Source organism: Coregonus lavaretus (assembly GCF_964263955.1).
Source record: "Coregonus lavaretus genome assembly, chromosome: 29".
Taxonomy (NCBI): domain Eukaryota; kingdom Metazoa; phylum Chordata; class Actinopteri; order Salmoniformes; family Salmonidae; genus Coregonus; species Coregonus lavaretus.
The window spans coordinates 24870392-24895372 of NC_140016.1; the positions used below are offsets into that span (position 1 = coordinate 24870392).

At 42.6% G+C, this 24981-nt stretch overlaps 3 protein-coding genes and 1 pseudogene across 4 annotated transcripts in view; 2 read left to right on the forward strand and 2 right to left on the reverse strand.

Annotated features, from left to right (window-relative positions):
• Window positions 1-8520, forward strand: part of LOC311105131 (large neutral amino acids transporter small subunit 3-like) — a 30425-nt gene extending 21905 nt beyond the window's left edge. The window contains exons 6-15 of the mRNA XM_084147155.1: window positions 2107-2199; window positions 2406-2539; window positions 2763-2890; window positions 3002-3148; window positions 3800-3835; window positions 3919-4036; window positions 5681-5810; window positions 5913-5986; window positions 6087-6210; window positions 6291-8520. Of these exons, the coding sequence (XP_084003281.1) occupies window positions 2107-2199; window positions 2406-2539; window positions 2763-2890; window positions 3002-3148; window positions 3800-3835; window positions 3919-4036; window positions 5681-5810; window positions 5913-5986; window positions 6087-6210; window positions 6291-6482 (1176 nt within the window). The 3' untranslated portion in view covers window positions 6483-8520. The remainder of the gene's footprint in view (window positions 1-2106; window positions 2200-2405; window positions 2540-2762; window positions 2891-3001; window positions 3149-3799; window positions 3836-3918; window positions 4037-5680; window positions 5811-5912; window positions 5987-6086; window positions 6211-6290) is intronic.
• Window positions 8521-8783: 263 nt separating this feature from the next.
• Window positions 8784-16626, reverse strand: LOC311105132 (mediator of RNA polymerase II transcription subunit 19-A-like). The gene is made up of 6 exons (XM_084147156.1): window positions 16260-16626; window positions 15139-15261; window positions 14827-14960; window positions 14565-14661; window positions 14340-14434; window positions 8784-9156 (listed from the first exon to the last, which is right to left on the reverse strand). Exons 1-6 carry the CDS (start codon window positions 16474-16476, stop codon window positions 9097-9099), a joined length of 726 nt encoding a protein of 241 aa, XP_084003282.1. The 5' UTR covers window positions 16477-16626; the 3' UTR covers window positions 8784-9096.
• A 346-nt stretch (window positions 16627-16972) lies between these two features.
• On the reverse strand, window positions 16973-21305 carry LOC311104615 (polyamine-modulated factor 1-like; annotated as a pseudogene). The gene is made up of 6 exons: window positions 21127-21305; window positions 20913-21019; window positions 20715-20827; window positions 20460-20545; window positions 17543-17638; window positions 16973-17041 (listed from the first exon to the last, which is right to left on the reverse strand). The product of its transcript is annotated as a polyamine-modulated factor 1-like (transcript).
• A 55-nt stretch (window positions 21306-21360) lies between these two features.
• LOC311104808 (thioredoxin-related transmembrane protein 2-like) lies at window positions 21361-24958 on the forward strand. The gene is made up of 8 exons (XM_084146732.1): window positions 21361-21745; window positions 21852-21912; window positions 22431-22544; window positions 22817-22893; window positions 23200-23306; window positions 23447-23512; window positions 23707-23836; window positions 23949-24958. Exons 1-8 carry the CDS (start codon window positions 21557-21559, stop codon window positions 24114-24116), a joined length of 912 nt encoding a protein of 303 aa, XP_084002858.1. The 5' UTR covers window positions 21361-21556; the 3' UTR covers window positions 24117-24958.
• Window positions 24959-24981: the final 23 nt, after the last annotated feature.

The following is a 24981-nucleotide window of genomic DNA, read 5'->3' on the forward strand; positions in this document are numbered from 1 at the left end:
ATTTCCTATTAAGTTCAATACATTTTTGAATAGTGTTGAATTCCGTTTGAATGATTCCGTACGTGTTTTCCGCAACGCAGATTTTATAGGACCCTAGTAAATGGTAGTACAGGTGCAATGCTTAACCATCTGAAAGGGACGCACCGTGAGACCCAAACCTTTGCTGGCAGCAGCGCAGCTGCATTATGATGGATTTTTCTTATCGTTTTAAGGGAAAACCGATACAAAAATGGCTGTTCAAACGTTAAGAGAAATGATCCATTTGTCACATCCCTACTTCCTACTGTAAACTTTGGAAAGAGTGAGGAGGCCTTCAGCTGTATATTCTCTTTCTTTGGGGACCCTAACATCAACTCAAGTACACTTTTTGTCTCGCTCACTCTCTCTCGGTCTTCTCCTTCTCTTTCTCTCTGTTTCTCTCAGACACATTCTCTTTTCACAGATGTACTTTTTTTTTAAAATCTATCCTAGAATGTATTTTCAAATCCATGTCAAATTTCCAGTAATTCACATGTACCTGATGTATGGTCTCTGTCAGAAGAGTGGAGGCTGTTATAGCAGCAAAGGGAGGACAAACTCCATATTAATGGCCATGATTTTGGAATGAGATGTTCGACGAGCAGGTGTCCACATATTTTTGTAGTGTAGGTCATTCCTCTCTGCGAAACTCATGTGTTTCCACTGACCCTGGCTGTCCAAACAGGGATGTCATGTGCTTGAAGGACATGTGTTAAATGTGACCTTTATGTGCTCCTGTGGGAATATCTCCTCCTGCACACACACACACACACACACACACACACAGAGATACACACACACACACAGAGACACACAAACAGACACAGGCACCGAGACGCTCTGTCTCACTGTGATGTACAGTTAGGTAACAGTCCAACAGGCATACGTCAAGACCAACAGGCATACGTCAAGACTGGCATAAAACATGGCTAGAATAACTTTACTTTGACATTTGTAAGAGATTCTAACTTTTCTCTGTGTGTTTTTAGCACATGGCCCCTGTCACTCACATTCCCAAAATCCGTCAGAGATCATCCTGGTATGTCTGTACCGTTACATGTTGTCTGCGCCAGGATGTGAAATATTTGCCTTCTAGGAACCCATCAATGAGGACGGGTGTTTCAGATGTCTTTTACTAGTCCAGTGTCATGTCGGACCACGGCCAGGAACAGTTTTACCGTGTGCTCGCCGGCCTGTTGTTGTGCCAGACCTGACTCCTCTGACATGGCCCCAGGGAGACCTCTAGGCTCCAGCTACACACCAAACTGGTGCCAGTCCACGCTGTCAGGGGGTGACAAAAAGTTCACAACTTCCCCTCGCTCACGGCGTCATGTTTGACTTTCAGTCGGCACGAGTACTGCTGCTCTTCGAAAGAAAGTATTGTGTCAACATATTTCCCTAAACTCCCAGAGATTCAGTTAGGCAAATAACTTCAATAGGCATCTTGACTTGTTGAAACTAACATTAAGTTCCCCTTTGGGAGCACTCATCAGGGCTGCAAGGTGGCTCTGTAGTCTGTACTTACAAGTAATAATGACTTTCATAGTGATCCTGAACATGAAGAAATTATCATCACTTTTTTAAATCAAGGGACATTGACACTGCATGTCAGAGCACTGATGTTAATTGCTTACGCAACGTTGATGTATGGTTGCTAATAGAGAACGTCTGTGCTGAAAATGGCCTAGCTTGTGAACAGTACTCTTATTGAATGTCATTGGGTCCCAAAAAAAAATGATGTAATTATGCTTCAATCCTTCTGCGTCTATGTCTATTATTAACTTTATTAAATGCTAGGAAATCGTTTTAGTGTGATACTTACTTCCTCTGCCAAAGTGATACTCTAGATACTGTAGGCTTGTGCTGGGCTTCTGTTTTACTCAATACCTTTGTCCCCTCTGCTGGTGAAATTGCATTACTGCACTCCTAATACACAGTCAAACAAGACTTTCGTAGGACAGTGTCTGTGCTCTCATATTGTATCAATGTGTGTTGATTGTGGTCAAATTGTCAATGTTTGAGACTGTTCATACATTTATATCTCTCTCTTTCTTCCTCATCCCCTGTGCCCCACCCCTCTCCCTCCAGCTACCCAACATGTTTGGCAGTCTGAGCTCCACAATCATGTCTCTGATGATTGGCTCCTACGCTTCCTCAGCTGTCACCTTCCCTGGAGTCAAGGTAACCATGATGGATGCACATTTTACATTTGTCAGAAATGGATGCATATTTGTTACCGTTGCCCCGTATCACTTCTATACAAATAGAATGCACGTTCGTCCTTCAGATGTTATGTGAAGAAGTCAAGGAAATGTCCACAGTAAGCCTCAAATATTTATACTATTCTATACTAATAACACCCCATTTTCTCTTCGTCCCTCTCTAAGCTGATCTATGATGCGGATGTGTCGTTCCGGGTGATCATGTGGGTGTGGTCGGGTCTAGCAGGCTTAGTCTTCCTCAACTGTTTCCTCAACTGGCCAGTGGAGGCCTTCCCCACACCTGACGAGGTCGACTACAGGTCAGTACAACACTAAAACAACATCAGATCACAAAAGAATGGCTATTACAATATTATCATAATACTTCCACAATGCTAGAACAATACAGATAGGTGAAAACTTGATCAGGTTACTGTAGTACTTAGAGTGACAGTTAAGTAGAAATACAACAGTTACCATACTGAAATGCAACAAGAGTTAATAAACAACTATTTCTCCTTCCGTTCTTTTCCTCTTTAACAGTAAGAAGTTAGCGCTGACTTATGTGTCTGGGGACCATAAGGGTGTGGGAGAGAGGTTGAGTCAGAAGAATGGAAGCCTGAACGGAGACCTGAAACACTCCACTGAGAAACTCCCAGCTGACACACAGAGTGAGTACAGAACACACACATGAAAAGACAACAGCAGCTCTAGCAGCTCTTGCTCACAAACACATCCCATAGACCCATATTAACTGTCTGCCTTCTCTCTCGTTCTCTCAGATGTCATTCCATTCCGTAGGTCGGTGTTCTCGCCCATCTTCCTATGGAGTCTGGTTACCATGGGGATGACCCAGCTCAGGATCATTTTCTTTATGGGCGCCATGAACAAGATGCTGGAGTTTCTCGTCACCCACGGCGACCCTCACGGTGAGTAACTGACAAACCAGACCAACCGACGGTCAACTGACAAACCAAACAAACTGACAGTCAACTGACAAACCAAACAAACTTACAGTCAACTGACAAACCAGACCAACTGAGAGTCAACTGACAAAACAGACCAACTGACAGTCAACTGACAAACCAAACAAACTGACAGTCAACTGACAAACCAAACAAACTGACAGTCAACTGACAAACCAGACCAACTGAGAGTCAACTGACAAAACAGACCAACTGACAGTCAACTGACAAACCAGACCAACTGACAAACAAACCAACTGACAGTCAACTGAAAACCAGACCAACTGATAGTCAACTGACAAACCAGACCAACTGACAGTCAACTGAAAACCAGACCAACTGATAGTCAACTGACAAACCAACACACTGTCATGACTGTGGTCCTCTGTAGCTCAGCTGGTAGAGCACGGCGCTTGTAACGCCAAGGTAGTGGGTTTGATCCCCGGGACCACCCATACACAAAAAAATATATATATGTATGCATGCATGACTGTAAGTCGCTTTGGATAAAAGCGTCTGCTAAATGGCATATTATATTATTATATTATTATGACTGGGCCCTATTCCCTCCATGTAAATGTGTTCTAATCAAGTTGTCCTCCTTTCTTTCCTCAGCTTCTGAGGAGTTGATCGTCGAGGCAAAGGAGAAAGGTGGGAAATATCTCCTGGTGAAAGTGACGTGTCCTTGTCATGTGTATGTATGCATGTCTAAATGTGTGTTCTCTCCTCTCCAGTGAGTTTCTACTCGTCCATCTTTGGCATCCTGCAACTGCTCTGCCTGGTCACCTGTCCTGTGATTGGCTACATCATGGACTGGAGGATGAAGGAGTGTGTGGCAGAGACAGAGAAGAGGTGTGTGTGTGAGAGAGAGAAAGCAAAAGCAGCGCGCGAATGACACCGTGACATTCGGGGGGGGTCTCTATTGGACGCGTGCATGTAACATATTAATGGGCCTAATAGTCAAGACGTCATTTAACCACAAAAATGAATTACCTTTTTATGTGGCATGAACACAACCAGTCATGATGTTTTCATCTGATTGTCAAACAAATCACTTCAAAAAGAAGGCTACCTGTGCATGTTCGTCCACTCCAAAATAATTCTCGCATCCAAACAGTGCACTGCATGTGCACTCGCACAGTTTGATGAACTGAAATGTACATCTGTTACAAAACACCAAAAAGTGTGCCTAATGATTAGGCCTACATTAATTGATTTATCTTGCTGCCAAATTGACCTTTTTTGTAGACTGAAAAGTTGGTACACCTGAAATGGGTCTGAAACTGTCCCGGGAAAAAGGGATGGTCACCCTAACACACACGGTCAATTTACTAGACTAGGCTACAATGTGTATGTCGTAGCCCACCCTCTCAGCCGATGAACACTCGCAGACTTCAGATAAAGCTGCTTAAGATATTACAAGGTTAGCTGTTTTGTCTTGTCATCACACAATCACTATTTAGAAACAGAGCCAATGAATTGATAGGCATTGTAAACAGTAAAATATTGGAGATGTTTATTTTAGTGCTTGCCCGCACAAGAAAATAGTGATTCAGGATCACGGATAGCTACCACAACTCGGCACAGAGAGCAGTGTGATTTTTAAATACAAAACGTACAAAGTAGGAACAGAGACTTAATAGGGAATTAGTGACACAACAATCAACAACAAGAGCATGAGAAATACACAAATAAAAGGATAAACATCAAGTACATTCCTCTGTGAACAGGTAGCCTACACATTCAATATAATGCAAATATTGATAGAAAATAATAAAGCAAATGAAATGGTCTACTTCTTGTGGCCAGGGAGAACACCAGTACCCGCGCACACCTGAAAAACAAAGCAATGAGCGCTCTAAACAGCTGACTGACAAAAGCAAACAATGGTAAATCAACTGATAAATCTAATGCGTTGGAATAAAGGCCTTTTTTTTTAGCAAGGACGCATGGCAAACAAATGGCGAAAATTAGTAAGTACAAAGGAAAATCTATGCGTAAAGGAGCTCAGCTGAGGCCAAAATTCAGTAGTGGACAGCGCTACGGTCTAGCCAGCTATAGAATTCTACCATCCGAACAGCACTCCGCCTGCCTTGGATGACAAGTGCAGCCCTGTAGAAGTAAATGGTTTAAACCATGACAGAGAGGTGGGGGTGTTAGTTTCATTTGGAAGCTTTTATTTTAATATTTACCACTGTAAAACATATTTACCACTGCATTTTAAACAAATAGGAGAATGGTAAAATTATAATTATTTAGAGACCCCCCAAAGTTTGACTTTTGTTGCATTCAGGGGAGCTGAACCCCCCTGGCTCCCCTGTAATTCGCACCCTGAGAGAGAGGGAAAGAGGGGAGGGAGGGCAGGGGGAAAGAAGGCATAATGGGAACTTTGTGGAAAAATAGAATGGATAGAATGGGAAAAGAGGAAATAGGCTAAATGGATGTAAGAGGTGAGGTTGATGTCTTATCTCATTGTCCCTGTCCAATCCCACAAAGACCAGCAGACGGGCCGACGAGAGACAAAAAGATCCAGAAAATCACCAATGCCATGAGAGCCTTCATCTTCACCAACCTGCTACTGCTGATGTTCGGAGTGTGCTGTCTGATAGACAACCTGCAACTTCAGGTACACACACACACACACAAATGATCCCTCGTTCATTCTGACATACTGTATTATCAGACAAACAAAAATACCCAAATGTCAACATTCTTTCACCCGCTGTAGATCCTGACCTTCATCCTCCACACCATGGTCAGAGGTTTCATCCACTCCTGCTGTGGAGGCCTGTATGCTGCTGTGTAAGTTCTCAACTTCCTCATCTTCATCATACAACTCCATCATCACCATCATCATCTTTAAATACAGAAATGTACTTGAGAAATAATTTTGCTCCCTCAGGTACCCCTCTAACCACTTTGGTACTCTGACTGGGCTGCAGTCGATGATCAGTGCTGTGATCGCCCTGCTGCAGCAGCCCCTCTTCATCGTCATGGTGGGATCCCTGCACGGAGACCCCTACTGGGTGAGACACACACACACGCTCAGAGTTTTACCATGCAGTTACCCATACAATACTTTTTACATATCTCCTTCACCCATCAGATCAACCTGGGCATGATCCTCTTCTCATTGGGTGGCTTCCTGTTGCCTGGATACCTGTTCTACCATCGCAGACACCTGATCCAGGAGAAGGAAGCTCGAGAAAATAATGCCATTGGCCAGGAGAGCGAGGCTCTCAACCACTCAGAGCACAACGGCCTCAAACACCATAGCAACGGTCACAGCATCCAGTAATCATAGGAAGTGGTTCTGGAGCAATGCTAAGGATTGTGGGAACTGTAGGATTATTTGTGTCAATGTCCATGGTATCCACAAAATCAGCAACAACAATATCATGTTTTTTTTTGTTGCATTGTTAGGATTATTGCTGTTGCTGTTTTTGTTGACCTTTTCTGTTGACTAAACCATATAATTTTTGTCTTGATAAGGAGACGTTTTTTATTTTATTTTATGCTCTTTATTTTATTTTATTTGGGTTCAGTTCAGAAGATCCAAATGACTTGTTAAAAAGCCACGTTACTTTTCACCAGTCACAAGCAGATACTCACACACTCATGTCTGTGTTGCTAGGCCAAAACTTCTAAGGTACTTGAAAATCCTTTAGTATTACTCAATCCATGCTGACAAAAAACACACACAACACCAAAGAATGATATTCAGATAATATGAATTCTGCAGCTTCTGCTGAAACCAAAAAAAGCCATTCATGATAGTGTCTGTTGATGTAAATCAAATACACTGGGTGTCATATACAGAAAAAGGAATCAAAATGACGTCTAAGAAAGTCTGAATAACACATCTATATAAAGATAAATATATTTAGTCCAAACAAATGTATTATCTGTATGGCCCTGACACGCCTAGAGCACGTATGAAGGTAGTGACACGTTTTACTATGAAGCTTGGGAAAACCAGAGCCATGCACACTTCATCCAGCCATGAAGAATGCTACAATTTGCTATACCAAATATATATTGCCATCATATTTTTCTCAGAACATTTCTCTTATTGCATCAACAAACATACATACATACAGACCGACTGTAGAGAAACTAACTACCTCGTCTTTTCCCCAACCGTCTCTCTACAATCAAGACCCGTCTTTGTGTATGTAGTGTGTAGATTTGACTTTTCATTGGTCAGTTTATCATCCATTAACCATGAAATACATAGATATTCTATGCATAGATTGTTTAAAGATTTAAGAAGTGTAGTCAATTGGTCATTCTCCACTGAACACACATTTCAGATGTTTTTAAATAGGAGAACATGAACTTGTGGGACACTTGACTTGACCCCCAAAGCCAAGACTGATTTGAAGGTTTTAAAAGTAGACACGTAGAATGGTAGTGTCTACTGTGTGAAGTACTTTACAGCTTTGTGCACAGGAATGAACTTGTGTGTGTAAATAAATATGTATTTAAGTGTATTTTTGTACCTTTTAGCTGCATATGTGTTAAAAAGGGGAATTGTGTGTTATTGTTAGCAGATGTATTCATTGTGGTGCCATGAATATAACTGTAATTCTGATGTCTTTTCTGCTTTTGCTGTGTTCTCTACCCTGTTACAGAGCTCATGTATATTGTAGGGCCAGGAGTTTTTCCTGTCAACATGTCCTGACCGGGGAAATCTCTGGGCCCTACATATACACAAAGCTCTGACCTACAGTGACAGTTTTTGTAAATATAGCTGAGGTTTTTTTCTCTTATGCAAATGCTTCTGGTGTAATGCTCCACGGTACATATGATGTCACCAAAGAGATGTGTAACACAACACTATTGGCTGAGAAGACACCCAATGTTCTCAATATAAATAGTCTGATGCATTTCTATTATGCAACTGTTAATGATGTGAATCATTACTATATAGTGGGGAAGGGGGGATTGAAATACAGTGTTATTTTTGTATGAACTCAGTGCCATAGAATTTAATGTAAATCCACAGCGACAGACAGTACCAAACGTCCCCTGGGAAACCAAATCCATGTTGAGAATGTGGGAGCCCGTTCTAGTCATTCTATTTCTATGGGCTGCTAAACCATATGAAATATAGGTTATTTTCTATTTTTCAAAGTGTACAGCACTTTTCCTCAGGGACATGTAGCTATGTCATAATGAAATGTATTGTATCTAATCCCCTCCCTATCAGGCTCCTGTTTATAGCTTTGGTGTGTCAGAAGTGATATGCATCTTTTCTTTCTGCCATGTCTCATTTGGGGACTAAAACAAGCTTTAAGTCTGATCAAATAAATAAACAAAATGTAAGAAACTGTCCTGTGACTGTGTTTTGATATCCCTGCCATTCATTCAAGTTAGCAGTATATTCTTTATATTCATACTAGAAATTAAAATGTTGAATGGATGTTTTCAGATTGTAAACATGCCAGTGCATATTCCTGACTAGGACTTTGCTAGTCCCCCTTTACCTGGAGAAGAGTCTTGTGCCCAAGACTGAAACAGCATGTCACTAAAGGCAACCCTCGAGGCGTCAGGGAGAAAACCATGCCACAGACAGAAAGAGGATCAACGCAGCATGGACAATAACCAAAGTTTATTGGAATATAATGTAGTCCGAAAATATCAGAACCAAATGAAAAAGGGGACACATAATATACACTCATTGAGAACATCAGTGGCCTCGAACAATATTAAAAATCTACCACAAACACACTCTTTTGACGTTTCTCACTCACATGACATACATAGACTCATGTTTTTCCCTCCCTCTCACACAAGCATAATCTGTCGTATCTGCATACATACTCTCCTAAACATTTCCTAATTCTTCTAAACACACTCACACACAGCTTCTCTCTCAAACACACACACACTTGTTGTCTCGGTCTGGTCTATCGTAGGCTGTTGGGCTGCGAGCCAGCCAGGCCAGGGTGGTCCGGACTGTGGCGGTTCTGTAAGGACAGACAGAAACACTATAGAAAAAGTCCCGATCCATAGCCATTGGCTTCATCTCTAATCAATCACCTCCCTCTGAACTCGTATCCCCGTTTTGTGTACCACTGTTTATGTTCCCCCGTATGCGCTTGTTTGACGCAACATGGAGATTTCAGCGATTTTTCAGCAGATTTCAGCCCATTATGTTGTTTGTATTGGGACAGTAAGTTTTCCCCACAAGCGAAACACACGTTGACTACACAGATTTTGATATATAGCCAGCAATACGATAAGTTAGCTAGCTCAAAGGCAGACAGCTACCGTTTAGTCTCTCAAAACTTGGGGGAATGATTTTGCTAGCACACCGCATGTTTCCTGATTTAGAGCCACAGCTTGCAGCCATGTGATTCGCTAAGATCAAATAATGATAAATTATTTTATTTAGTCGACTGGTCGATTGTTTGCTCGATAGGCTGATGGTCGCCCGAGATTTCTTTAGTCGAGCAGTAGCAATAAAATAAAATAAAAATCATGGTGTACAAGACACCTGTCTGATTGGCTCCTGTCTGAGTGGACTGATCCATTGTGGAGGCCGTGGGGATGGTACAGTCCATCAGTCTAAGACGTGCTACTGAAATTGTATATGGCTATATTACGTAGGAACAATGGTACAACACTAACAAAAATGATATTATTTTATAACAGATGCGCTTTCCACCTTGTTGGATAGCGGTTGCTGTCCACGGTACTGAAACACATCAGTGCGCTGTTGAATTGGCGCCTTTTCTAAACCATGTTGCTATGTGCATAATAGCAAAGTTAACCAGCATATTGGTGTTGAGAACAATGCGGCGGAGGCAGCAGTAGAATGAGGAGATGAGAAAACAGCCCTTTCCTTATTGTCTAAGAAAAGTGAGGAGAGAAAACCCCAATTTAATTAGGTCTATAATCAATAGCCTAACTGTTAAATATGCCTGGCTTTATAAATCATCCATATACAGTAACAGTCAAAAGTTTGGAAACCCCTACTCATTCCAGGGTTTTTCTTTATTTTTACTATTTTCTACATTGTAGAATAATAGTGAAGAAATCAAAACTATGAAATAACACATATGGAATCATGTAGTAACCAAAGAAGTGTTAAACACATGAAAATATATTTTATATTTGAGATTCTTCAAAGTAGCCACCTGTCACATACGTTAAGGAACGGGACGGACCAAGGTGCAGCGTGAACGGCGAACATGTTTATTAACTAATAAACACATGAAACAGTAACCAAAACAAAGAAACCACTACTAAAGGACACCAATAAGAAGAAGAGACTTGCTTGGGCCAAGAAACACAAGCAATGGACATTAGACCGGTGGAAATCTGTCCTTTGGTCTGCTGAGTCCAAATTTGAGATTTTTGGTTCCAACTGCTGTGTCTTTGTGAGACGCAGAGTAGGTGAATGGATGATCTCCGCATGTGTGGTTCCCACCGTGAAGCATGGAGGAGGTGGTGTGATGGTGTGGGGATGCTTTGCTGGTGACACTGTCTGTGATTTATTTAGAATTCTAGGCACACTTAACCAGCATGGCTACCACAGCATTCTGCAGCGATACGCCATCCCATCTGGTTTGCGCTTAGTTGGACTATCATTTATTTTTCAACAAGACAATGACCCAACACACCTCCAGGCTGTGTAAGGGCTATTTGACCAAGAAGGAGAGTGATGGAGTGCTGCATCAGATGACCTGGCCTCCACAAACACCCGACCTCAACCCAATTGAGATGGTTTGGGATGAGTCGGACCGCAGAGTGAAGGAAAAGCAGCCAACAAGTGCTCAGCATATGTGGGAACTCCTTCAAGACTGTTGAAAAAGCATTCCTGGTGAAGCTGGTTGAGAGAATGCCAAGAGTGGGCAAAGCTGTCATCAAGGCAAAGGGTGGCAAATTTCATTTGTTTAACACTTTTTTGGTTACTACATAATTCCATATGTGTTATTTCATAGTTTTGATGTCTTCACTATTATTCTACAATGTAGAAAATAGTAAAAAATTAAGAAAAACCCTTGAATGAGTAGGTGGGTCCAAACTTTTGACTGGTACTGTATAGCTACAGAAATAAGACAGATCCTGCTTCTGTTGCCTGTTTGAGTGTTTGTTTAATAGCCTACTGGTTCCGTGAGCACCGTCTGTTGTTAATCATTGTTATGCTGTAATAAAGGCTTTACACTTTTTTTCGTTAGACCAGCATCTCTGGTATTATATATAATGTATTTAGTATCGTTTAAACTGTTCCAAATTGTCCAAATTTATTTATTATAATAATAATAATAACAACAACCCTTCTTTTTTATTGATCTCCTTCTTATTGTTATTACTATTATGATCATCATTATAATAATAATAATAAGTAATGTCATTATCATTAGTAGGCTTAGTATAGCAGCCTTGTATAACCATCATCGAGCTCTAGGCCTAAGTGCACATCCTGTTTAGTCTTAATACCGTAACTTACTTAGGCCTATATTTCAATATATATATAGGCTACTGTATCAATCAATAATTTATTCATTCATGTCATCACACGGCATACGAGTCATTCATGGCGTGAAATGCAATCAAGCATTTTAGTTTTAAATAAAATAACAAAGCGACCATTGAATAATTAGCGTAAACAATAAATGGGCCTAAACAGTTCCATTTCAGAAATTGCATTCATGAATGACTGTTTTTAGTCTTTGCTGTATTAAAGGCTTTACATAAAAAAAAAGAAAAAACATTAAAACAGACTCTGGTACGCATATAATTTATTTTGTGTTGTTTACATTGTTCCAAACCGTCAGAAAAATTATATTGTAATCTAACAGCACCTGTTTGGCACACATAGGCCTAATATGCACACAGTGCTTGCTCCATACCTTATTTTTCTTGATCTCTGATTTTCCACAACTAGTCAAATTTATACCACACATCTGACTTCCCCTTTACCTCCTACGCAACCAGTAAACATTCCCCTATTTCGAGTTTATTTGTCATGTCCTCTGCATCCATTTTGCTGTCACATGTGTTACGGTGTTCAGAGTTTGTTATAACCAATTTATTGATGTGATTATGATATAGGTCAGGCCCTATTGGTCATGTGCATGCGAAGCATACATACAGTGGGGAAAAAAAGTATTTAGTCAGCCACCAATTGTGCATGTTCTCCCACTTAAAAAGATGAGAGAGGCCTGTCATTTTCATCATAGGTACACGTCAACTATGACAGACAAAATGAGAAAAAAAAATCCAGAAAATCACATTGTAGGATATTTAATGAATTTATTTGCAAATTATGGTGGAAAATAAGTATTTGGTCAATAACAAAAGTTTCTCAATACTTTGTTATATACCCTTTGTTGGCAATGACACAGGTCAAAGTTTTCTGTAAGTCTTCACAAGGTTTCCACACACTGTTGCTGGTATTTTGGCCCATTCCTCCATGCAGATCTCCTCTAGAGCAGTGATGTTTTGGGGCTGTCGCTGGGCAACACAGACTTTCAACTCCCTCCAAAGATTTTCTATGGGGTAGAGATCTGGAGACTGGCTAGGCCACTCCAGGACCTTGAAATGCTTCTTACTAAGCCACTCCTTCGTTGCCCGGGCGGTGTGTTTGGGATCATTGTCATGCTGAAAGACCCAGCCACGTTTCATCTTCAATGCCCTTGCTGATAGAAGGAGGTTTTCACTAAAAATCTCACGATACATGGCCCCATTCATTCTTTCCTTTACACGGATCAGTCGTCCTGGTCCCTTTGCAGAAAAACAGCCCCAAAGCATGATGTTTCCACCCCCATGCTTCACAGTAGGTATGGTGTTCTTTGGATGCAACTCAGCATTCTTTGTCCTCCAAACACGACGAGTTGAGTTTTTACCAAAAAGTTCTATTTTGGTTTCATCTGACCATATGACATTCTCCCAATCCTCTTCTGGATCATCCAAATGCACTCTAGCAAACTTCAGACGGGCCTGGACATGTACTGGCTTAAGCAGGGGGACACGTCTGGCACTGCAGGATTTGAGTCCCTGGCGGCGTAGTGTGTTACTGATGGTAGGCTTTGTTACTTTGGTCCCAGCTCTCTGCAGGTCATTCACTAGGTCCCCCCGTGTGGTTCTGGGATTTTTGCTCACCGTTCTTGTGATCATTTTGATCCCACGGGGTGAGATCTTGTGTGGAGCCCCAGATCGAGGGAGATTATCAGTGGTCTTGTATGTCTTCCATTTCCTAATAATTTCTCCCACAGTTGATTTCTTCAAACCAAGCTGCTTACCTATTGCAGATTCAGTCTTCCCAGCCTGGTGCAGGTCTACAATTTTGTTTCTGGTGTCCTTTGACAGCTCTTTGGTCTTGGCCATAGTGGAGTTTGGAGTGTGACTGTTTGAGGTTGTGGACAGGTGTCTTTTATACTGATAACAAGTTCAAACAGGTGCCATTAATACAGGTAACGAGTGGAGGACAGAGGAGCCTCTTAAAGAAGAAGTTACAGGTCTGTAAGAGCCAGAAATCTTGCTTGTTTGTAGGTGACCAAATACTTATTTTCCACCATAATTTGCAAATAAATTCATAAAAAATCCTACAATGTGATTTTCTGGAAACATTTGTCTCAATTTGTCTGTCATAGTTGACGTGTACCTATGATGAAAATTACAGGCCTCTCTCATCTTTTTAAGTGGGAGAACTTGCACAATTGGTTGCTGACTAAATACTTTTTTTCCCCACTGTATGTCACGTAAAGAGAGCAAGGGTTGAGGGAATAGGGAATGTTTTTCCTAAACAAATTAGGGATTTCGGTAACCTAACTTTTCAGTCAGAAATGACTAATTATGTTGCAGCTTCAGCAACACGGACAGCGCAATACACGCTGTTGATGTTCTGTGGTGGTCGCTGCAGCGGGGAGGAGAGAGAGACAACGGGTGCTAGTCACACATATAGTTGATTTGATTAAAACACATGGGATGTGTCAATATATGGAAAAATACATTTTTTTAAATTGGTTGATAGAACAGACCAAGATTATTATTTTTGTCGGGGACAGCCATAGTTCACTCCCACATTTGAGTCGTCGAGCATATGAGAAATTAGCCAGGGGACAAGGTTGCAGGCTTATAGGCCTCCTATATACCAATTTCAGTGCAAGAGATGGAGAAAGGATCAGGACAGTAGACTTACCTTCTTCTTTTTCTTGTCCTTCTTTTTCTTCTTGCGGTCGGGGTCCTCATCCCTTTTTTTCTTCTTCTTCTTGGGGTCAGAGTCTGAGGGGGTCTCTGTGAAGACAGAAGGGTTTCAAAGGCTGTGAGATGGTGGTGTGTGTGTGTGTGTGTGTGTGTGTGTGTGTGTGTGTGTGTGTGTGTGTGTGTGTGTGTGTGTGTGTGTGTGTGTATGTGTGTGTGTTACCTTGCGGTATGGGATCCTGTGGTCGGTTGTGTTTGTGCTTGTGTTTGCTCTTCTTCTTTGGAGGCTGGATGTGCATCAGTCGGTACTGCTCCGGTAGCTGGAACAAAAACACACAGAGAGTATATAACATCTTCACATCTTCGTTAACAGTACAGAAATGATACGGAGGCCTAATGTTGATGAATAAAGTACCCTAAAAATGTGTGAGTATTGTGGTCAAAGGAAGGTGTGTGTGTGTGTGTGTGTGTGTGTATGTCATTACCGGTCCGGTGTGCAGTCTGAAGCCGGTGAGGCTGGCTCCAGTCAGAGGGCTGAAGGAGTTGCCACACACTGGAGGCTTCTCTATCAGAGAGCGCAATGAACTGCCATCCTGGGTACCAGGCCAGTCTATCATACCTACAGACACAGGAGAGACAGGGGAAAAACATACCATTTATTACTCAGAGAAAAAGGAGAGATGGGGAAGAGGCAAGTGAGGTGGGGATACTCAGCGGGATGTGACGACATAAATCACTTATGGAGGGACAGGGACACACACAGACAGACATAGTAAAGGTGTTGCATGGTAATTCACCTGGTAACTCTGGCAGAAAGTTGCTGAGCTTCTCCTTGACCTTCTTGCCACAGAACTTGTTGTAAGCGTGCTCCAGGTTGTAATGGGTAATGAGGTTGGTGTTGCCAGTCAGCTCATTGCCCACTGTGGGGCAAATAAAAGAAATACACTGTCAATACAGTAACAAGATCCGGAGTTAGTCCATACAGACGTCAATGTCACATACTACTAGGGTCCAGACTCCAGAGAGAGTAACTTGTGATGGCTAATGTAAGAAGTGCACTTCGAAATTGATATATCAATATTACACACAATAGGTCACAGAAAAACCTGATTATTAACGTTCTACTAGCCGCTGGGCTAACTAGCCAATACCCAGCTAGCTCACAACGGCTTACATTAGTTCAAATCAAATTGTATTTGCCACATGCGCCGAATACAACAGGTGTAGACCTTACAGTGAAATGCTTACTTACAAGCCCTTAACCAACAATGCAGTTTTAAGAAAAAAGTAAAAAATGTGTTAAGTAAAAAAAAAAAAGGCAAATAATTAAAGAGCAGCAGTAAAATTAAATAACAGTAGGGAGGCTATATACAGGGTACAGAGTTAATGTGCGGGGGTACCGGTTAGTCGAGGTAATTGAGGTAATATGTACATGTGGGTAGAGTTAAAGTGACTATTCACAGATAATAAACAGAGTAGCAGCAGCGTAAAAGAGGGGGTGGGAATGCAAATAGTCCGAGTAGCCATGATTAGCTGTTCAGGAGTCTTATGGCTTGGGGATAGAAGCTGTTAGGAAGCCTTTTGGACCTAGACTTGGCGCTCCGGTACCGCTTGCCGTGCGGTAGCAGAGAGAACAGTCTATGACTAAGGTGGCTGGAGTCTTTGACCATTTTTAGGGCCTTCCTCTGACACATTCTGGTATAGAGGTCCTGGGTGGCAGGACGCTTGGCCCCAGTGATGTACTGGACCGTACGCACTACCCTCTGTAGTGCCATACCAGGCGGTGATGCAACAAGTCAGGACGCTCTCGATGGTTATTAGAAAATAACCTAAGGGGTTAGCAAAAATTACTTCAAATCCTCCACTCGGGTACGAATAAACATATTACATAGTGCCCACACTGAAATGTTAACTTTACCTGGTAGTTCTCGCAGTAAATAAAAAGGTTCGTTCATGGCTCCCGGCTTCCGTAGAACAGGCCCCTCATCCCCGAGCTGAGGTGGCATCTGGGCCGAGATCGGGACTTGGTTTGGCGGCACAGGGGGTGGTGGCTTTCCAGGTCCAAATCCCAGAGACGATCCAGGAGGTCCCTGAGCTTCATTTTGCCCATAAAGAGTTGAAAACATTTCCGTCATATCTATTGCGAGTAATACATTTAAATAACAAATACATCGATGTCCTCCTAAAGCGATACGGTTAGTTTTGTTCACATGTAACTACACACGATAATCTCACAACACTCGCTTGACTCCTTTCTACTCCTTTGTGGTATAGTTTCATACTGTAATTGCATATTTTCGGCGAAGTACCGTAATACCAGGAATATATTGGCCGATCAAATTCGTACTGACGATTGCCTAACTCCCCACTACAAAAGTGTGCGTTTCTAACGTTCACCAAGTATACTTGATTGATTAAGCACTCTAGCTACTAAATGAAGGCAAATGTGTAGTTTTTGTGTTGTGTTTATTTTATTTTATTGGGAGTTTATTTAATGACAAAAACAGAGCACAAAGCACAGACTCAGGAATAAAACAGAACTGGTATACTAATTACAAAAATGGTACATGTTAGGGTTATGGTTCAAATTGGTCAAAGCCAATCTGCTTTAGGACAGGGCAGTACTCAGGGTCAGGGGTCATCAAAGGACGCAGGTGGGCAGATGGAGGAAGAGAGCGTCTGGAACTCCCTAACAGATGCCTAAAGGAATTGACAAAAACAAACAGTGAAAACAAGAATGCTAAAAATATCTTCCTACAGTAGGCTTAGGCTAGTCTCTATGGATGCAGATTATTGATGATATTTGTGTGTTACAATCACCATTGTATAGCAGGGGCAGCCCAGACGCCATAATCTTCATAACACCTGTTCTTTCTTTACAGCTAACCCAAAGCCAAAATGTACACTGACTCATTTATTCCATTCCATATACAACTCAGTGGATCTGTGCACCAATGCATCGTGATTCTCTCTCTCTCGCTTATGTAATGGAGTCAAATCATACTGGATAAACACACCCCACAGCTTGAAATGGCACCAATGAATTGGATCCTTTTCAGGGGTCAAACTGCTTTGCATGCTGTCAATCGGGCGGTCAAATGAGTTTGCGAGGCGGAGGACCCAGGTTCAAGCCCAGTCAGAGGCAAATTGAGGGAGGAAGTGAAGCTGCTAAAATAGCACAGTGATGCCGGTTACACTCACCTTCCACTCGTCCACGGCTGTTGCAATGCGCTGTTCGGTCTGAGCGATTCCTTCCCTGCCCGCCTGCACCCTCTGAGCCAGCACAGCGTTCTCCTCCTAAATCTTCTTCAAAATCAAATCAAACCAAATGTTATTTGTCACATACACGTGTTTAGCGGGTGTAGCGAAATGCTTGTGCTTTTGGCTCCGACAGTGCAGTATATCTAAGAAGTAATATCTAACCATTTCACAACATATACCTAATACACACAAAACTAGTAAGGAATGGAATTTAAGAAAATATACATATATGGACAAGCAATGACAATGACAGAGTGGCATGGACTAAGATACAGTAGAATATAATGCAGTATATACAGTTGAAGTCGGAAGTTTACATACACTTAGTTTGGAGTCATTAAAACTTGTTTTTCAACACAACACACATTTCTTGTTAACAAACTATAGTTTTGGCAAGTGGTTAGGACATCTACTTTGTGCATCACACAACTAATTTTTTCAACAATTGTTATACAGACAGATTGTTTCACTTATAATTAACTGTATCACAATTCCAGTGGGTCAGAAGTTTACATACACTAAGTTGACTGTGCCTTTAAACAGTTTGGAAAATTCCAGAAAATTATGTAATGGCTTTAGAAGCTTCTGATAGGCTAATTTACATAATTTGAGTCAATTGGAGGTGTACCTGTGGATGTATTTCAAGGCCTACCTTCAAACTCAGTGCCTCTTTGCTTGACATCATGGGAAAATCAAAAGAAATCAGCCAAGACCTCAGAAAAAAATGTGTAGACCTCCACAAGTCTGGTTCATCCTTGGGAGCAATTTCCAAACGCCTGAAGGTACCATGTGTACATGTGTTCATCTGTACAAACAATAGTATGCAAGTATAAACACCATGGGACCAAGCAGCCATCATACCGCTCAGGAAGGAGACGTGTTCTGTCACCTAGAGATGAACGTACCTTGGTACGAAAAGTGCAAATCAATCCCAGAACAACAGCAAAGGACATTGTGAAGATGCTGGAGGAAACAGGTACAAAAGTATCTATATCCACAGTAAAACGAGTCCTATATCAACATAACCTGAAAGGCCGCTCAGCAAGGAAGAAGCCACTGCTCCAAAACCGCCATAAAAAAGCCAGACTACGGTTTGCAAATGCACATGGGGACAAAGATCGTACTTTTTTGACAAATGTCCTCTGGTCTGATGAAACAAAAATAGAACTGTTTGGCCATAATGACCATCGTTATGTTTGGAGGAAAAAGGGGGTAGCTTGCAAGCTGAACAACACCATCCCAACCGTGAAGCACGGGGGTGGCAGCATCATGCTGTGGGGGTGCTTTGCTGTAGGAGGGACTGGTGCACTTCACAAAAGAGATGGCATCATGAGGAAGGAAAATGATGTGGATATATTGAAGCAACACCCAACTTATTGTGGGAAGCTTGTAGAAGGATACCCGAAACGTTTTACCCAAGTTAAACAATTTAAAGGCAATGCTACCAAATACTAATTGAGTGTATGTAAACTTCTGACCCACTGGAAATGTGATGAAAGAAATAAAAGCTGAAATAAATCATTCTCTCTACAATTATTCTGACATTTCACATTCTTAAAATAAAGTGGTGATCCTAACTGACCTAAGACAGGGAATTTTTACTAGGATTAAATGTCAGGAATTGTGAAAAACTGAGTTTAAATGTATTTGGCTAAGGTGTATGTAAACTTCCGACTTCAACTGTACATATGAGTAGTGCAAGATATGTAAACATTATTAAAGTGACTAGTGTTCCATTTCTTAAAGTGGCCAGTGATTTCAATAGGCAGCAGCAGCCTCTAATGTGCTAGTGATGGCTATTTAACAGTCTGCTGGCCTTGAGATAGAAGCTGTTTTCAATTCTCTCGGTCCCAGCTTTGATGCACCTGTACTGACCTCACCTTCTGGATGATAGCGGGGTGAACAGGCAGTTGCTCGGGTGGTTGATGTCCTTGATTATCTTTTTGGCCTTCCTGTGACATCGGGTGCTGTATGTGCCTTGGAGGGCGGGTAGTTTGCCCCCGATAATGCGTTCAGCAGACCGCACCACCCTCTGGAGAGCCCTGCGGTTGCGGGCGGTGCAGTTGCCATACCAGGTGGTGATACAGCCCGACAGGATGCTCTCAATTGTGCATCTGTAAAACTTTGTGAGGGTTTTAGGTGCCAAGCCGAATTTCTTCAGCCTCCTGAGGCTCTGTTGCGCCTTCTTCACCACACTGTCTGCGTGGGTGGACCATTTCAGTTTGTCTGTGATATGTACGCCAAGGAACTTGAAGCTTTCCACCTTCTCCACTGCGGTCCCGTCGATGTGGATAGGGGGGTGCACCCTCTGCTGTTTCCTGAAGTCCACGATCATCTCCTTTGTTTTGTTGACGTTGAGTGAGAGGTTATTTTCCTGGCACCACACTCCCAGAGCCCTCACCTCCTCCCTGTAGGCGGTCTCGTCATTGTTGGCAATCAAGCCTACTACTGTTGTGTCGTCTGCAAACTTGATGATTGAGTTGGAGGCGTGCTTGGCCACGCAGTCATGGGTGAACAGGGAGTACAGGAGGGGGCTGAGCACGCACCCTTGTGGGGCCCCAGTGTTGAGGATCAGCGAAGTGGAGATGTTGTTTCCTACATTCAACACCTGGGGGCGGCCCGTCAGGAAGTCCAGGACCCAGTTGCACAGGGCGGGGTTCAGACCCAGGGCCTCGAGCTTGATGATGAGCTTGGAGGGTACTATGGTGTTGAATGCTGAGCTATAGTCAATGAACAGCATTCTTACATAGGTATTCCTCTTGTCCAGATGGGATAGGGCAGTGTGCAGTGTGATGGCAATTGCATCGTCTGTGGATCTATTGGTGCGGTAAGCAAATTGAAGTGGGTCTAGGGTGACAGGTAAGGTAGAGCTCCCTCCGCAGGTACGCCTCCTGCTTCAAGTAGTACGGCATCACAAAACTACCCAGGTCCTGCTCAGTCACTCTACTGGGACACCTGAGGGGACACGAGGAGGAGTAGGACAAAGAGAAGTGCCCCTGGACACTGATCTAAGGTCAGATTGTACAAGGTGAACACATCAATGGATGTAATGGGATACAGGACAATCCAAGATGGATGAAGACACTAGGCACGGCAGCATACAGACACAAACAAAGAGGCCAACCATGCAGGGTCTTGGCTGTTCTTAGCAGCTTCTTCTAGCTTGTCCAGCTCATCCAGTTTGCCCTGTAGCTCCCCCTCTTCCATCAGTTTGTTGATGTCATCCTGTATAGGTGCCACACACGCACGTGTCAAAAATCGAACATTCCCTTATATTAAGTCTACTTAAGCCAAAGGGATGATGGCCAACCTGTATAGTCCTTTGTAGGTCTTTAATGAACTGCTTATGGATTTTCTCTGTACACCTGTGGGTTCTTCTTATTGAACGGATGGAACGTGTGGGCAAATCTGTGAAAACTGACGACACGTTCAGACAGATTTAACGTTAGCTAGTTTCCCATTGGTGCAAAAATGTTCAGCTCAACGTGATATATGGCCAACAGTATTATTCATAGAATATGTACCTGGCATCGGGATATAAACTTCTCTAGGCTCTTCTCGTGACTTTGTTGAACAACAATACTCTGTTCCTCCGGGGTTCGGGTCTGTCCGACAGGTGAGAATAATTCCCACGACCCGACGACTGAGACGAAACATCTCCTGTAGCATTCCTAGACTGATCCTGTACGTTATCTCCTGTACTTTTAGCAACGTTGTGTCACCAATTTCCTCCATGTTTTACTTTGTTTATGTTTTAGAGTAGCCGCTAGAAACGCCCGTCTACCGAACCGCAACAGGTACAAAAAAAGTTTTGCGCAGTCAAGTGTCATATGTCACGCTCGTTCACGTTGAGCTCTTGCTGCTTCAGCTGTCACCACTGAGGTATAATAAGAACGGCTGTCACTTTGCTCAACCCCCTTTCTTTCTCTTCTCTCTGTTGCATGCTGAGGAAACATGGGGTTGATCACCGGAGTTATTGCTTTCTTTTACCACTTACCTCAAATATACAAATGGCTCTTCAAGCCTTATTACATATTGTCTATATTGATGTCCGCCGCATTCCTCATACTTCGGAAGTGTCCGGGACTTTGCGAAAACCTCAACACAGAACGGGAGGACGGGAACCCATGCGACTTTGACTGGGTCAGTATCGGGGTAGAGTTGCTCTTGTGCTAAATCTGGTGGGGTTTATTGTTACTGTAAATGTTGCAATACTTGTATGTAATATTGTGGGGCCTATGTCTTACAGAGAGAAGTTGAGATTCTTATGTTTCTCAGTGCGATTGTCATGATGAAGAACAGAAGAGCCAGTAGGTGCAGAATGAATGAAACACACACACACACACACACACACACACACACACACACAGGTTTGGCCAGGTAGCAGGGGTGAGCCCAGTGTTGTAACTGAAATTCTCTCCTAGGTTTACAGTATAAACAGTAAACATCAGAACACACACATGCACTGTAATTTCAATTTGCCCTACAAACCCGGTCCCTCACATCTTGTAAACCACATCCTGGGATTACAGCACAGCGCTGAGGAGGGGTTGGCTCTTGAAATGTTTATTTTGTAAACATGAGAATACAGTTGTGAGAGGAGGGGCACTGTTTATTTTTGTTAACTCCTCCTTCACTTCTTTTCTATCTTTGAGTCTTACCCCTCTTTCACTCATCCACCCAGTCTCTCTTACCCCCCTCTCCCTCCCCCCTTTCAATCTACTCATCCCCCCATTCTCTCTTACCCCCCTCTCTCTGCTCCTTCCCCCATTCTCCCCCCTCTCTCTGTTTCTCTGTCATGAACCCTAACCTTTCTCCCGTTCTCCAGTCACCATAGAGCAGCATGCAGGGAACCTGTTTATGTTCAGTAAGGTGGCCAACGTCATCCTCTTCTTCAGGCAGGACATCAGACTGGGCATCTTCTACTTCGCTCTGTGTATTGGTGAGATGCTTGTCATGTTACCCTTCATGTCACTGCTGTCAGTCAGTTAATATGCATTATAACTATTGACCAGAGGAAGTTGTTGGGCTCCTTGTTAAGAAAAGGCAATGCTTGCTTCAGGGTTTGATTTGGACTTCGACTTTACTGGTCGAAACTAACCAGTCCGTCTGTGCTCTGTGAGTGAATTTGACAGCATGGGCTAGGAGTTAGGGTTAGTACCAAGTATCTATTCTACAGTGTCAAGAATGTTTCTGTTTCCTATCCTATCCAAGCCTTCGTCATGACCTGTAAACCGCCACTCTACATGGGCCCAGAGTACATCAAGTACTTCAGTGAAAAGACCATAGACGTAAGTGTGGTGATCCAAGACTTGAGATGTGACAGCCATGAGTGTGAAGATTAGACGCCATACTGTAGACTGTTGAGCCTAGTTAACTGAGACTGTCATTACCATATTACTGACTGTAAGTGAGCATTAGATGTTATTTATTTACAACAGGCTAAGTGTTACTAATCCATGTTCTACTGCTCTAGTAGCCCTGCTCGCCAGGCTAGTGATGATACTATTAGTAGGGAAAGAGACCTGGCTGGGAATGAGACTACTGATACAGTGATCTACTCAGGTAATCTGATCTGGTCTAATCCCATTGGACAGGAGGAGCTGAATCATGATACTCGCGTGACGTGGATTGTTGAGTTCTATGCTAACTGGTCTCCCGAGTGCCAGTCCTTCGCCCCTGTCTTTGCCGACCTCTCCCTCAAGTTAGTATTCTTCCTGTTTCACTTATGTTTCCTCTTTCTCTCCACCCCTCCTATACTCTTCTCCCAGTGAAACACATCTCTCTAATGTTGTTCTGTTAACCAAACATGGCGGTCTCCTGTTCTCTTCCTCTGTTATGCAGGTATAACTGTACTGGACTGCGGTTTGGGAAGATAGACGTTGGCCGGTACGGAGAGGTGGCTCAGAGGTAAGACTTTCCCTCTCTGAAATTGGTAGTGTCTCTAACAAACTATATTTTCACAAGAATGCAAAAAAAATGGATTTACATTGTAAGACTGTAGACTGCATGTCAGTCTGTCTAGAAGTAAGATCAGAAGGGACTGCCTATTTCTATAGTCTGACACTTTTTCTGCCCTGTGCTGACTATGTCCTTCTCTGCAGGTACAAGGTTAGCACCTCTCCTCTGGCCAAGCAGCTCCCCTCATTGGTGCTTTTCCAGTCAGGGCGGGAGGTCATGAGACGTCCAATGGTGGACAATAAGTGTCGAGCTGTGTCCTGGACTTTCAGCGAGGTGTGTGTTGTGTGTGGATCACTAATCTGTGTGCGTGCTTCTTTGTGTGCCTTACTTTTTGAAGTGTGTGAATGGCTTTGGGTCCCCACTCACACACCCCATTCTGTTCTAGGAGAACATCATCCGCGAGTTCAACCTGAACGAGCTCTTCGAGGCGTCTAAGAAGATAAAGAAGGGTCGTGGCGAGAAAGGAGAGGACAACCCCTTACTACCAGAGGAGGGCAGCAAAGAGCCTCAACCTGAACCTGACACCCCAGCAGAGAGCAAGAAAGACCAGTAGTGACGAAGGGAGAACAAGGACTGGATTGTTCTACCACACAGTCGTACACACAGTTCACTGCTGGTCATATAATCTGCCTGTGTCTGTTATATCACTGTTGTATTATCAGACCACCAGTATTCAAGTTAATTCAAGAGTTTGGCCTTGTGAAAAAGCAGCTGCAAGCGAACAAAAAGGGACAGAATGAGGCATCTAAATGTAAACATCAAACCGTCCTAATTATTGATGCCTTAAAAAGGTCCAATGCAGCAGTTCTCAATAGATTAAGATCATTCTGCGTAACAATTAAGTACCTTACTGTGATTGTTTTAAATTAAAATGGTAAAAAAAGAAAAAAAAGAGCAAAGAGCAATTTCTCAAGCAAGAATTTTGGTAGGACTTTCTGGTAGTGGTTTGAGTGGGAAGGAGAAAACTAGTTATTGGCAGAGGTTTGGAACTAATTTACCGCATGGTGATGTCACCATGGAAGGCCAGAACTCCCTCCCACCAACACAGGCATTCTTTTCAAACAGCTCCTACACTAAAAGGGCATTACCATTATTTTCACAATTTCACAGTATTATTCCAACCTCAGTGTGGAAATATATATGAAACATAGGAAAATCAAGTTTGATTGCACTGGGCCTTTAAATGATTTAAGTGAAAATGCCTTACACTGCCATCTCACCCATTCATCCATATTCGTTTTTCTGTGACTGTAGTGAGTTTACTTGTTTTTTCATGTTCTGCTGCTTTTTGGGTCACATTTTTCAACACCAAAGTATGGAGTCAAACTGACAGTTTAGTCTGTCGGCTATAATCTGTTCTGCCAAAAGTTAAATAAAACTTTTCAATGCTCAGAGACTCCTATACGCTCTTGGCTGAT